The sequence below is a fragment of the Labeo rohita genome, chromosome 19, assembly GCF_022985175.1.
Source record: "Labeo rohita strain BAU-BD-2019 chromosome 19, IGBB_LRoh.1.0, whole genome shotgun sequence".
Classification (NCBI taxonomy): domain Eukaryota; kingdom Metazoa; phylum Chordata; class Actinopteri; order Cypriniformes; family Cyprinidae; genus Labeo; species Labeo rohita.
Genome location: NC_066887.1, coordinates 3,749,048 through 3,762,806, shown reverse-complemented (window position 1 = coordinate 3,762,806; position 13,759 = coordinate 3,749,048). Strand labels below are relative to the sequence as shown.

Here is a 13,759-nt window from a genome sequence, read left to right as displayed (position 1 = left end):
ATGCTACTAATATGCATAATAACCAACTAGTTAATAGTGAAGTGTTGCCTTTTAAATCGCATGTATAGGCTTGTTTTAGTACATAAACATTTCTGTACTGTAATCTTATAGAGGGATGTAAATTTCATATTGTATTCCACAAAGCTCTGTAAATGTTAGAAGTATCAGACCTTTTCTGGAACCCACAATCTTTCCCCACCTTCCCACCGCAGCCCCTTTAGCTCAAAGCAGTGTTTGGTTTTGTGCTGAAATTGAATTTGAATATGAAAGAGAAGATTGAAGAAATATGGCATTTTGAGGGAAGACCTACTGTATATGTTACTAACAGGGTTATTGGTCATAGTAAATAACAACAGAGTTGCTGGTATTTGCTGCAGGCCTCCACCATCAAACTCGAGCTAATAGCATCAGCTCTTTGAACTGAAATTCAATTACAGGCGTTTCTGCCGGCCACACCTCACCGTCACAACGGGATAATTCAGAGCCCCCCCAGCCATTTGAAATTCACTCGGCGTCCCAACGTTATGCTTTTCTATTTGTAAACGATGAATCTTCTCTTTGAAATGCCTGTCTCGGTATCCCCGTCGTCCAAAAGTTTGCGACGGCAAAAGTGAAGTGCATAAACTACCTGCTTTGCCTGCGAGCATGCAATCTTCAAAAGAACAATCACTTGTGCTTTTTTGTTCAAAATTGGTGGAACGATGTGTGCCGGTTTGCTTTTGTTCTTGGTGAATAGCAAGAGGGGCAATTCTTTTTCATTTCCTCGCATGTTTTGACCTATTAAGTTTTGAAGGGCAGTGGCGAAAAACATTTTTGAATATTTGAATATTTATTGTTTTTCTTGACTTTTTTTTTTCTCTCCCGCACTTGATCACATAATTGCTTTTTGAATCTCTGAACCGTATAATGGAAATGTCAAGAATAAAAGTATAGATCATGACACCTATACCTGATGAAAATGAGTTATGATTTACCGTTTATGATTTCCTCAGCTGGGTCATTTCCAGCCGCTCTCTGGACTGTAGGATTGCTTATTAATTACTCAACCATGAATAAATAAATATGTAAGAACGTCAGTTTTCCAGTTGCGGTGTATTACCTATATGATAAGTCATATTAATCTGCAAACCATATAATGAAAATGTCAAAAATAACAGAATAGATAATGGCACCTAGATGAGTTATGATTTAATATTTATAATTACATTAGTAGAGGCAGCAAAGCCGATTAATTAGTCTAGAACAAGTTGATGGATCTGTAAAAATGTTGTGTTTCCAGTTAAGGTGCTTTGAGAAAATATCACAGTGCTGGGTAGTAACTGATTATATGTAATCTAGATCAGTGTTTTTATGAAAATGATCATAAACTTGCTATCTCTATTTGTTATTATTATTTTAAATCAGTGCTATTGATCATTGTTATGTCTGTTTGTGAGTTTTACAAATATTTAACCAATGAAAAGCATTCAAAAGAGCATGTGACTAAATCTCATAATGCAACTGGATCCTCAAATTGTCAGTCAAACCTCAAAACTCCACCCCGCCTCCATTTAGAATGAAATGCCGTGACACACAGTTTGAAGACTGACATCTACTTCTTCACAATGCAGGGTAAATAAAGAACTGATGTTTGAATTGGCACAGAGTTTTTATTTGCTCAAGAAACACTATCTATAAAGGCTAATGTTTTTTGTGTTTGAAGAGCGGAGAAGAGTCTTAGCATTTGCCGTGTAGTTGTAGTCAATATACGGTTCGCCTTTTATATCATGAGATTAAACAACTAGAAAACGGGGCCCCCATATAGCTAGAAGAAACGTTATAACTTGAGAATTGATGAAAATGTAATGCGATTCATTTACTGTCTCAGATGCATCCGTTCTAATGATGGACAAAACACATACATCCGTCATTTGCTCGTCAAAAACCTTGTCAACTCCATTTGAGCGTGATTTTCAGAAGTGCAAGTGTCTGATCATATATAAAGCCATAATACCATCTCTGACGACACATTGTTTAATTACTGAAAAAAAAGAGAAAAATTTTTTTTTCCTCCTTTCTATCTTTTTTTTTTTTTACTTATCAAAACTGTGCTGTGGCAGAAAAAAGTTGGGGAAACACTGATCTAGATTACGTAATCAGATTTGAAAAATGAAGCACTTGTAATTAGATTATATTACATTTTAAAATATTCGTAATTGGACTACAGTTACTTTTTATTGATTACATGATTACATCCTCACAATAGCAATTAATTATTTAATATATGAAATATTAATATATTTTCTTTCTCTTTGTGTTTTTATATCAGTACGGTACAAGATTACCCTATTTAAATCAATCTGATAAACTAGTTTTGTCAAAAGTAATCGAAAAAGTGGTCTGATTATAGTACATAAAATGTTTAAAGTAATGGATTACATTACTAACTGTATTTGTCTATTTCCAAAAATCCTATTGGAATAGCAATTAATTATTTAATATATTAATTATTTATATTTTTGCATTTTCTATGTATTTTTATGTTAATATAATACAACATTATACAGTTTAAATTGATCTGATAAACAAGTTAGGGCAAAAGTAATCTAAAGTAATCCAAAAGTAGTCTGATTAGAGTACATAAAATGTTTAATGTAGTGGATTACATTATTAACTCCAATTTTTGTCATGTAAATTGTAATTAGTAATGGCTTACAATTTATAAGTAACCAACTTGTCAGTTTCCAAAAATCCTATTGGAATAGCAATTAATTATTTAATATAATAATTACTAATGTATTTGCATTCTCTTTGTATTTTTATATCAAAATAGTACAAGATTATCCTATTTAAATCAGTGTGATAAACGTGTTTGGTCAAAAGTAATCTAAAGTAATCCAAAAGTAGTCTGTTTATAGTACATAAAATGTTTAATGTAATAGATTAATGTTACTAAGTACAATTTTTGTTATGTAATTTGTAATTAGTAATGGCTTACAATTTATAAGTAATCTGCTTTTCAATTTCCAAAAATCCTATTGAAATAGCAATTAATTATTTAATATATTTATTACTAATATATTTGCATTCTCTTTGTATTTTTATATCAATATGGTACAAGATTATTCTATTTAAATCAACACAATAAACGAGTTTGGTCAAAAGTAATCTAAAGTAATCCAAAAGTAGTCTGTTTATAGCACATAAAATGTTTAATGTAGTAGATTATGTTACTAAGTACAATTTTTGTTATGTAATTTGCAATCAGTACTGGATTACAATTTGTAAGCAATTTGCTCGTCAATTAAAAAAAATATCCTATTGGAATAGCAATCGATTATTTAACATATTGATTAATAATATATTTGCATTATCTTTTTATTTTTATGTCAAAATAGTACAAGATTATCCTATTTAAATCAATGTAAAAAATGAGTTAGGTCAAAAGTAATCTAAAGGAATCCAAAAGTAGTCTGAATGTAGTGCATAAAATCTTTAATGTAGTGGATTACATTATTGACTCCAATTTTTGTCATGTAATTTGTAATTAGTAATGGCTTACAATTTATAAGTAATCTACTTTTCAATTTCCAAAAATCCTATTGAAATAGCAATTAATTATTTAATATATTTATTACTAATATATTTGCATTCTCTTTGTATTTTTATAGAAATATAGTACAAGATTATTCTATTTAAATCAGTGTGATAAACGTCTTTGGTCAAAAGTAATCTAAAAGTAACCTAAAAGTAGTCAAAAGTAGTAGATTATATTACCTAAAATGTTTAATGTAGTGGATTACGTTACTAACTACAATTTTTGTCATGTAATTTGGAATCAGTAATGGATTACAATTTGTTAGTAACCTACTTTTCAATTCCCAAAAATCCTTTTGGAATAGTAATCAGTTATTTAATATATTAATTATTAATGTATTTGCTTTCTCTTTGTATTTTTATATCAAAATAGTAAAATATTAACCTATTTAAATCAATGTGATAAATGTGTTTGGTCAAAAGTAATCTAAAAGTAATCCAAAAGTAGTCTGATTAATTACATAAAAATGTAAATGTAATGTAGTGGATTATGTTACTAACTACAATTTTTGCCATGTAATTTGTAATCAGTGATGGATTACAGTTTGTAAGTAATCTACTTGTCATTTTCGCAAAATCGTATTGGAATACATATTTTTCAATACATTGCTCTTTTTTTTTTTTACTCTAATTTATCCGTATACATGAAACCCGCACCAGCTTTTGAGTGTTATTTTGGCTGTCTTGTCTCTTTGAGAAGGTTTAATGCTTGGCTCTATCCCTGTATTTATTCAGCTTGAGTTTTAAGATCATACGGTTTTATCCATTCCAGTCGCTAGAAAGGAATTTCCTGTCTGCAGAGGACATGGCCTGATTCCCTCTGTCTGTGTGTGTGAAGTTGTGTGAGGATCTGAGGTAAATAGGCCTGTTCTTGGAGTTAACTTCTCTTGCCTGTGACGGTGTTAAATAGTACTTTGCCCGTGGTGTCAGAGCCAAAGGCAGAAAATCCTTAATCACAGCTTAATTAAGGAATCATCTTGTAGCTTAATTTCTTCCCCAACACTGTAATTAAACATTTCCAATAAGTTTCGTCACAGGGCTTAACACAGGCAGCGGGTCTGTGATCAAGGTGGGTCCAGGGACTTGCTCTCTGTCTCTTTTCCATTCTCTCCAAAGAAACGAGCATAAAATCCCACAGCAGACACTTGAAAGAATCCAAAATGAGAAACTGCACATTGGAATTACAAGGAATAAGGGTTTTAAATGAAAGAAAATGAACAGATGCTGCCGCTGCGAGAGCCAGATCGGCCGGCGCCGTCCGGTTTACTGACTGTGCTACAGTTTAGCCATTCATACCGCAAAACCCCTAAGCTTTGATGTCTTTATACAGGTGAAATGGCCGCCAGTTTAAAGGTGGAACAACAAGACGGTGACGGACAAGAAGAGAGAGTCCAACCAAGCCCATTGACAGCAGAGGAATGGGACGGCCCAAGTAAGACAGCCGTCCAATCACGTCTCAACACTTTTAGCATATTTAACATTGGTAACACTTTAGACACAAGTAACTTTGCAATTACATGTCAGCTAGCAGTCATTATTAACAGACTGTCTGCTTAACAGCGTTAGGGAAGGTTACTTTTAAAAGTATGGCATTACAATACTGTGTTACTCCATAAACTAATTGGATTATTAGTTAGTTTTTTTTTTTTTAAAGTAATGCATCACATTACTTTTGCATTACTTTTAGCATGGCTTATTTGTTTTTTTTTTAAACCAAAAAACTAAAAAGTTGTATTTTTGGCAGTTGTAAGGGCCCTTTCACACCAAAAGTAAAATTAATAAGCTTCAGGCTGAAGGAAGTGCCTCTGCACCTCATTCCAATTTCTCTCAGCACAGATGTGAATAAATGTGAAAAACAAAGTAACTTGTGTTACTTATTTGAAAAAAGTAACTCTTATATATTTCACTGTATATTATTACTTACAGTTGAAGTCAAAAGTTTACACACACCTTGCAGATCTGCAAATCTGCAAAATGCATGTTATTTTTTATTTAGTACTGACCTGAATAAGATATTTCACATAAAAGATCATATTCTCACATAAAGGGTGAGAAAACAATAGTTGAATTTATAAAAAATGACGCCATTCAAAAGTTTACATACACTTGATTCTTAATACTGTGATGTTACATGAATGATCCTCAGCGTTTTTTTTTTTTTTTGATAGTTGTTCATGAGTCCCTTGTTTGTCCTGAACAGTTAAACTGACCACTGTTCTTCAGAAAAATCCTTCAGGTCCCACAAATTCTTTGTTTTTTCAGCATTTTTGTGTATTTGAACACTTTCCAAGAATGACTGAATGATATGCAACTATTACTAAAAGTTCAAACGCTCACTGATGCTCCAGAAGGAAACAATGCAATAAGAGGTGGGGGTTGAAAACTTAAGACTATATGTAAACATCTTTTATGTGAAATATTTAGTACTAGGTCAGTACTAAATAAAAAATAACATGCATTTTGTATGATCCCACTTATTTTGGTAAAATAATTACCATTTTGCAGATTCTGCAAGGTGTATGTAAACAGATATTTCATTGTAAATTTAAAAGTAATATATTAAAAGTAAATACTAGTTACCTAAAGTAATCTGATTATGTAACACACGTTACTTGAAAATCGTTACCCCAAATACTGCTGCACAATATCTGCTAACACTTTATTTTGATGTCCGCCAGTAGACATTCTACTAAGTAACTTTGTAAGTACATTTCAAGTTATTCTACTAACCCTAACCCTACCTTACAGTCTTCTAGTTCTCTAATGAGAGTTAGCTGACATGTAGATGTAAAGTTTCTTACAGTTAGTAGAATGTTGAAAATGGACTAAAATGGACTAATCTATATAAAGTTGTAATATAATGCAGCACAGATAAAGCCACACAAAAATACACCTTTTATATGTCACAACTGCACAGTGAAAGGCTGAGTAAAGTGAGCCTGAAAGGTGCTGTAATAAGCCTTGTCCTCTTTAAAAGCATGAAATCTGATATTGTAATAATGGCATTTTGGGAGGCGCTTTATCTTGCGTTTCACACTAGATTTACACAATACAGTCACTAGTGCCAAACTGAGCTGACTTGTCTCCTATCTTTATATCTGATCACGGGTCTTTGTAATCAGTTCTTGATGGTGGGATATCACTGCATACTGATATTCACGCTCTTTGTTGCAGTCTCTGTCTCTGGATTTCTCTTTCCCCCCTCCAGTCGTCTGAATAAACATGATTAGTTCGGTTACAGACTCATTCGAACAATAATGAGGCACAGTGTTTTCTTATCTGATCAGGAAAGAGTGTTTTTGTCTTCTCTGAACGGTTCAAGTCTCACAATGCCAAGCCAAAAGACACAGAGTATCTGGAATTGGTGCTTTTTTGTGTCATATTTGGCACTGTTGGATTTGAATCCGAGAGCCTTATGCAACTCCAAAACAATTTATTGCTGTAACCAGTGCATACTGTAAACTACCATTCAAAAGTCTTTTACACTCACAAAGGCTGCAAAAAATACAGATAAAACTGCTAAAATATTTAATATTATTACAATTTAAAATAGCTGTTTTCTGTTTGAATATATTTTAAAATGTAATTTATTCCTGTGATACAAAGCTGAATTTTCAGCATCATTACTCCAGTCTTTAGTGTCGCATGATTCTTCAGAAATCATTCTAATATGCTGATTTGCTCCTCAAGAAACATTTCTGATTATTATCAATGTTGAAAACAGAAACTGACATTTTTGTCTTTAATGAGTAGAAAGTTGACAAGAACAGCATTATTTAAAATAGAAAATATCTTTGTAATGTTTAATATATTTGCATTTTGATCAATGTAACGCATTTGTGCTAGTAGCATATACCCTAGTTATCTGAATGCATTTCACTAGTGTCTTTAAATTCATAGAGGAGAGCGTCCTGCTACAGTAGCACAATAATCTTATTTGCATATTCATTTACCACAGTGCATCTTAATAGGAAAACATTACTGTAGTAATGCTTTTTCAGTGCACATCACACTCAATCTGTACTGCAAGCAAGTGTCGTGACACAACAAAACAAAGGGTGCTTGCACTGGGAAAACTGAGCGTTTCACGAACAGAATATGTTAGCTTCATTTGAATGTAGTTAATACAGCAATTTGGATTCCCACAAGCACAACTAGACCTGCCTGATTGATTTTGAAATGCCGGTTGTTTTGTTGATTTTAGTGGGAGTGATGTAGTTTTATCGTGTCACACCACACTCTTTTTCTTTTATGTTTCGTGACCCTCATAACCTGCCGGATCCGTCACTAGTTCCTGTTCCTGGACCTCATCATTTACGAATTAAAGCATCGCCTGGAACGACTTCCAACATCTCAAATTGAATTAGCATCTGCAGTTATAACTTCCCTATGAATATTACAGCGGAAATGAAAAAGAGTGAGAGATGTAGCAAGGAGCCCGATTCTGTCTGAAGCCTCTGAGAAGAAGGAAGGATGGAGTGAGGGATTTTAATGGAAGTGTAGTGGATTAGAGAAATCCCTGGAACAATGTGAAATCATTACAGCCGCAGTCGACATCAAAGTCCCGCTGATTGAGCCCCCTAAAGCCTTTTCACACAGGGAGCGGGAACGCAGCGGAGAACATGTAAACCAGTGCCGAGAGCGGCTGACCACTGCGCTCACACAGACATGTACGGATTCCAGACTTCTGACATTTAGACAGAGCATCATGGGAAATGAACCGGATCAAACTGAGGGAATTCATTATCTCACTGGCCTCTTTGTTTTCAGATTGGTTAGACAGATATTCTCAACCCTGAGTTCAGAACTAAACAAACTATGTTTTATAAGCATATGTGGCAGCATAATTCACAGTAATGCTCCTACAACGAAGACATCTCACCCAATAAACATTAAAATTCATACTGTTTGAAGTACAGCCACAGGCTTTAACATTATACATGTTAACATGAGACTGGAGTGATAAAATGACTGACTTACCTTGTCTGTGTAAAAATAGATCCAATTTTTCATGAACACTTAATACCAGTAAACATTTGTCTTTTTACTTACCATAGTACACTCTTAAAAATAAAGGTGCTTCACGATGCCGTAGAAGAACCATTTTGTCTAAATGGTTCCATAAAGAACCTTTAACATCTGAAGAACCTTTCTGTTTTACAAAAGGTTCTTTGTGGCAAAAGAAGGTTCTTCAGTTTATTAAAGGGTAAGAAAGAGATGGTTTTTTCAAGAACCTTTGACTGAATAATTCTTTGTGGAACCAAAAATGGTTCTTCTATGGCATCGCTGTGAAGAACCTTTTAAAGCATCTTTATTTTTGAGTGTAGTAACAGTAATTTATGCATAATTACAACCAACTAACCCTAAATTAAACCCTAACCATATATTAAGTACATGTTGTTACTTAAAGGAGCAGTCCACTTCCAGAACAAAAATTTACAGATAATGTACTTACCCCCTTGTCATCCAAGATGTTCATGCCTTTCTTTTTTCAGAGATAAAGAAATGATGTTTCTTGAGGAAAAAATTACAGGATTTCTCTCCATATAGTGGCCTTCTATGGTGCCTGTGAGTTTGAACTTCCAAAATGTAGTTTAAATGCAGCTTCAAATGGCTCTAAACGATTCCAGCCGAGGAAGAAGGGTCTAGCAAAACAATCTGTCATTTTCTAAAAAAAATAAAAACATATATATTTTTTAACCTCAAATGCTTGTCTAGCTCTGAGATGTGCATGCATACTCTGTGTAATCCGGATCAATACAGTGCGGGTATGCTGAAAAACTCCCATCTCATTTTCTCCTCCAACTTCAAAATTGTCCTACATCGCTGCAGAAGTACCAACCTAGTGTTTACAAAGTGAATATGCATGGAGGGTCAAACACCCTTAACAAAAAAGGGTAAATGTAGGACGATTTTGAAGTTGGAGGAGAAAATAAGATGGGAGTTTTTCATCATACCCTAACTGTATTGACCCGGATTACATAACGTTCACATATGCATCACAGAGCTAGACAAGACGAGCATTTGAGGTTAAAAAATGTATAATTTTTATTTATTTATTTATTTTTTAAGAAAATGGCTGATCGTTTCACTAGATAAAACCCTTATTCCTCACCTGGGATCGTTTAGAGCCTTTTGAAGCTACATTTAAACGGCATTTTGGAAGTTCAAGCTCGCTGGCACCATAGAAGTCCACTATATGGAAAGAAATCCTGAAATGTTTTCCTCAGAAAACATGTTTTCTTTCAAAAGTCTTTTGAAAGATTTTTTTCTATATAATGTATGGAGACTATAGACTTCAATGAGGATCAGCGGGTTGGAGGTCCAAATTGCAGTTTCAATGTGAACGTGCAAATAAAGTCAAACGCCCTTTACAAAAAAAAGGTAAAACAACGATGTTGGATGATTTTGAAGTTGGAGGAGAAAATGAGATGGTGTTTTTTACCCTACTCTACTTTTTTTAACCTAAGTACACAGACAAAGAACGATATGCATGTGACCTTCCCAACGTGATTATGCAATGTGTCGCACATGCACATCACAGAGCTAGTGCAAGATGAGCATTTGTGGTTAAAAAGTATGTACGTTTTTATTGTTTTAAGAAAATGACCAATCGTTTCGCTAGATAAGACCCTTGTTCGTCAACTGGGATCATGTAGAGCCCTTTGAAACTGCATTGAAACTACAATTTGAACCTTCAACCTGTTGGCCACCATTGAAGTCCACTATATTGAGAAAATTCCTTGAATGTATTCCTTAAAAACCTTTGCATTCAAATCTGCTTCCGTCCAATCAACAACCAATGTTTAGAATCAAGTCCCAACCTATTTTTCTGTTTCAATAATTTATTTCACTCAGGCGAGATGATCATTTGACACTTGCTTTTTTATTTTTTCAAACTGTTGAGTCAAAATGTTTTCTGTGGTAATCTAAAAACAGACAAACAGAAATAACTCACTTAAAACTTGCACGTGACCTTTCTGTAAACTTCTTTGCTATTAGGACAGCGTTCAGTTCAAAACCGTCCCAAGCTGGGATATCATTGACTGCGTGACAAAAGTTTGTGTGCTCCTCTTGACCCTCCTCAGACGGACACAATGTGGCTCATTCATTGTCGGTACGATACGCCTGTCCCTCCTTACGCCTGCGGGAGGGGTGTGGGGGATGGGGCTGTCAGCTGAATTAAAATACCACGTAATAATAATAATAATATAAATAATGACATTGATAAAAGGACTAATCTACACAAAACAAAACAGCGTGTTCCTCCCTGATTGTGTGGGTTGTTGCGGTATTCAATTAGGCCATTTTCACTGGCATATTAATCATCTTTTCAACAAACAAGCCGGCGTTAATTAAAGCGGAGCGCGAGGATAAAGACGTGTTGCTGGATCATCACTCCGTTTATCAGCCGCGCACACACACACCCCGCCGTTTAGCAAATCCCGCGCAGCGCTGCGAGGGGAATTTCAATGCTCTCTGCTTTGGAGCTGGTTTTTGGGAGGGGAGGAGGTGGATTTCGCCAGTTTCAAATACGGAGACTGTCAGTGTGAAGCCCTCTGCCCTTCACCGTTGGGAGATGAATTTATTCGTCAGTTTTATTTCAGCTGAAAAAAGAGCCCGGAGAGTAAATCGCTTTAACCCGAAACACTCGCGAGAGGAAGTTGAAACTCTCTGCTTCTCTTTTAAGGGCCTCGACGGGGAAGACAGTCAGACAGACACCTTTGAATGGGGTTTAATATGATGAATGAACAAATGTTTGGCTGAAATCAAACAGATATTCATGGATGACAACCCACTTTTTTAATATCAAAATAGGTCATCTATGAGATTTGCTTAGATCCAATGAGGAAGTGTTTTTATTTTAAGATCTTGTGGTCTTAGAATGGTAAATAAAAAGCTTGTCGTTTCAATAAGTTTCATCAAAAATTATGTCTGAAAACAGTAATATTTTATGTAATTGAGGTCTGAGATATGGGAAAGGAGAAGAGAACATTTTGCATTTTAGGTCAGCATTGCCCTCTATTCAGCCAATATGGTTTTAAATAGCTTGCATAGCACTTCATCTTTTATAATATGGGGTTTCGAACAAATATGTTTAATATTGGTTTTTGTAGAATTATTATTTTTCTTTTTTTTTTTTTGGTGAAAAATTACAGTTTTGGACATATAAGGTAATAAAACATATTTTGAAAAATACCTTAAAGTAACTACAAATGAGCATGTAAAGCAAATATCTTTTCTACAAGAAATTCAATGTGGAGCATGCCCCAATCTGCGCAATGTTCTCACCATTTTCTCCCTTACCTGTTTGCATCTCTGGATATTAATGCACTTATTAATGAGATCCCAAATGCATGTGTCGTTTATTACAAAAACTTCATCAATACTCACATTTATCATTAATTTTACAGTTAAATTTAGCAATTTACTTTTATGTGTTGGTCAAATATTCTGTATTACACATTAAGTATAGTGCAATTTATTGTTAGCAAATAATCAATATACATTATTATAAGATTTCATACAATATTCTAATCATTTCCCTCCAAAAATGTGTTCTGTTTTTGAATTTTTTTTTTTTTTTTTAATATCTTATTAATTATGTTGTAGTCTTATTGGCCCATTCATGAAATGCAAGCAGAACAAATTTCTGTGAATTGTTAAACTATTATATTCAGTTCATCACAACATTTTAATGGAGTTAAATATGACACTGATATTAATGCACATATTAGCAAGATCCAAAATGCACGTCATCAATTACAAAAATTGGCAGAACTTTTACCGTAATTTCTATAATGACTAAAGTTATCATTCAATTTACAGTTATATCAATATCTGTTCATTTACTTTTATTTGTTGGTCAAATAATATTGATTACACATTTAATACAGTGCAATTTATTGATAGCAAATAATCCATATATAAAATTATGGCGATCAAATGAACACATTTTATACAATATTTTAATCAGTACCGCCCAAAAGTTATATATTTTGATTATTTTTTTATATCTTAACACTCATGAGATGAAAGCACACAAATGTCTGTATAAATTGCTTGTAATACTCTTAGTTTATTGTGACAAAAAAAATGGGGTTTAATATGATGAGATGTTTGGCTGAAATCAGACTGATATTAATGCACATATTAGTGAGATCCCAAATGCACATATCGTTCATTACAAAAACTTCATCAATACTCACATTTATCATTAATTTTACAGTTAAATTTTTTAATCTGTTGGTCAGACAGTATGTATTACACATTCAGTACAGTGCAATTTATTGTTAGCCAATAATCAATATACAGTATTATGAGATTTCATACAATATTCTAACCATTTCCCTTCAAAATGTGTTCTGTATTTGGATTTTTTTATTAATTATGTTCTAATCTTATTGGCCATAATCATGAAATGCAAGCAGAACAAATATCTGCATAAATAATTTGTTAAACTATTACATTCAGTTCATCATGACAACATTTTTTAATGGAGTTTAATATTATAAACATGAACATGTAAATGAACGTTGTTTATTACAAAAATTGGCTGAACTTTTACTGTAATTTCTGAGTACATTTATCATTAAATTTACAGTTACAGTCGATATTTATCCATTTACTTTTATCTGTTGGTCAAATAATATGGATTACACATTCAGTACAGTGCAATTTATTGATAAAAAATAATCCATATCCAAAATTATGGACATTAAATAAACACATTTTATACAATATTTTAATCAATACCCCAAAAAGTGTTATATTTTCATTATTTTTAATCATTTCCCTCCAAAAATGTATTTGGATTAAAAAAAAAAAACTTTCACATTCATGAAATGCAAGCAGTATAAATTTCTGCGTAAATTATTTGTTAAACTATTACATTCAGTTTGTCATATGACAGACTGATATTAATGCACATATTAGCAAGATCCTGAATGAACATGTTGTTTATTACAAAAATTGGCAGAACTTTTACTGTAATTTATATAATGACTACATTTATCATTAAATTTACAGTTATATCAGTATTTATGCATTTACTTTTATTTGTTTGTCAAATAATATTGATTACACATTTAATACAGTGTAATTTATTGATAGCAAATAATCCATATAAAAAATTATGGTAATTAAAATAACACATTTTATACAATATTTTAATCATAAAATG

General features: G+C 33.0%; 1 protein-coding gene across 2 annotated transcripts in view; it reads left to right on the top strand.

Annotated features, from left to right (window-relative positions):
* The window catches only part of zfpm2b (zinc finger protein, FOG family member 2b), a 71,446-nt gene that overhangs the window by 16,642 nt on the left and 41,045 nt on the right, over positions 1–13,759 (top strand). For both annotated transcript variants that reach the window (XM_051135975.1, XM_051135974.1), the window contains exon 3: positions 4,907–5,008. In XM_051135975.1, the coding sequence (XP_050991932.1) occupies positions 4,907–5,008 (102 nt within the window). The remainder of the gene's footprint in view (positions 1–4,906; positions 5,009–13,759) is intronic.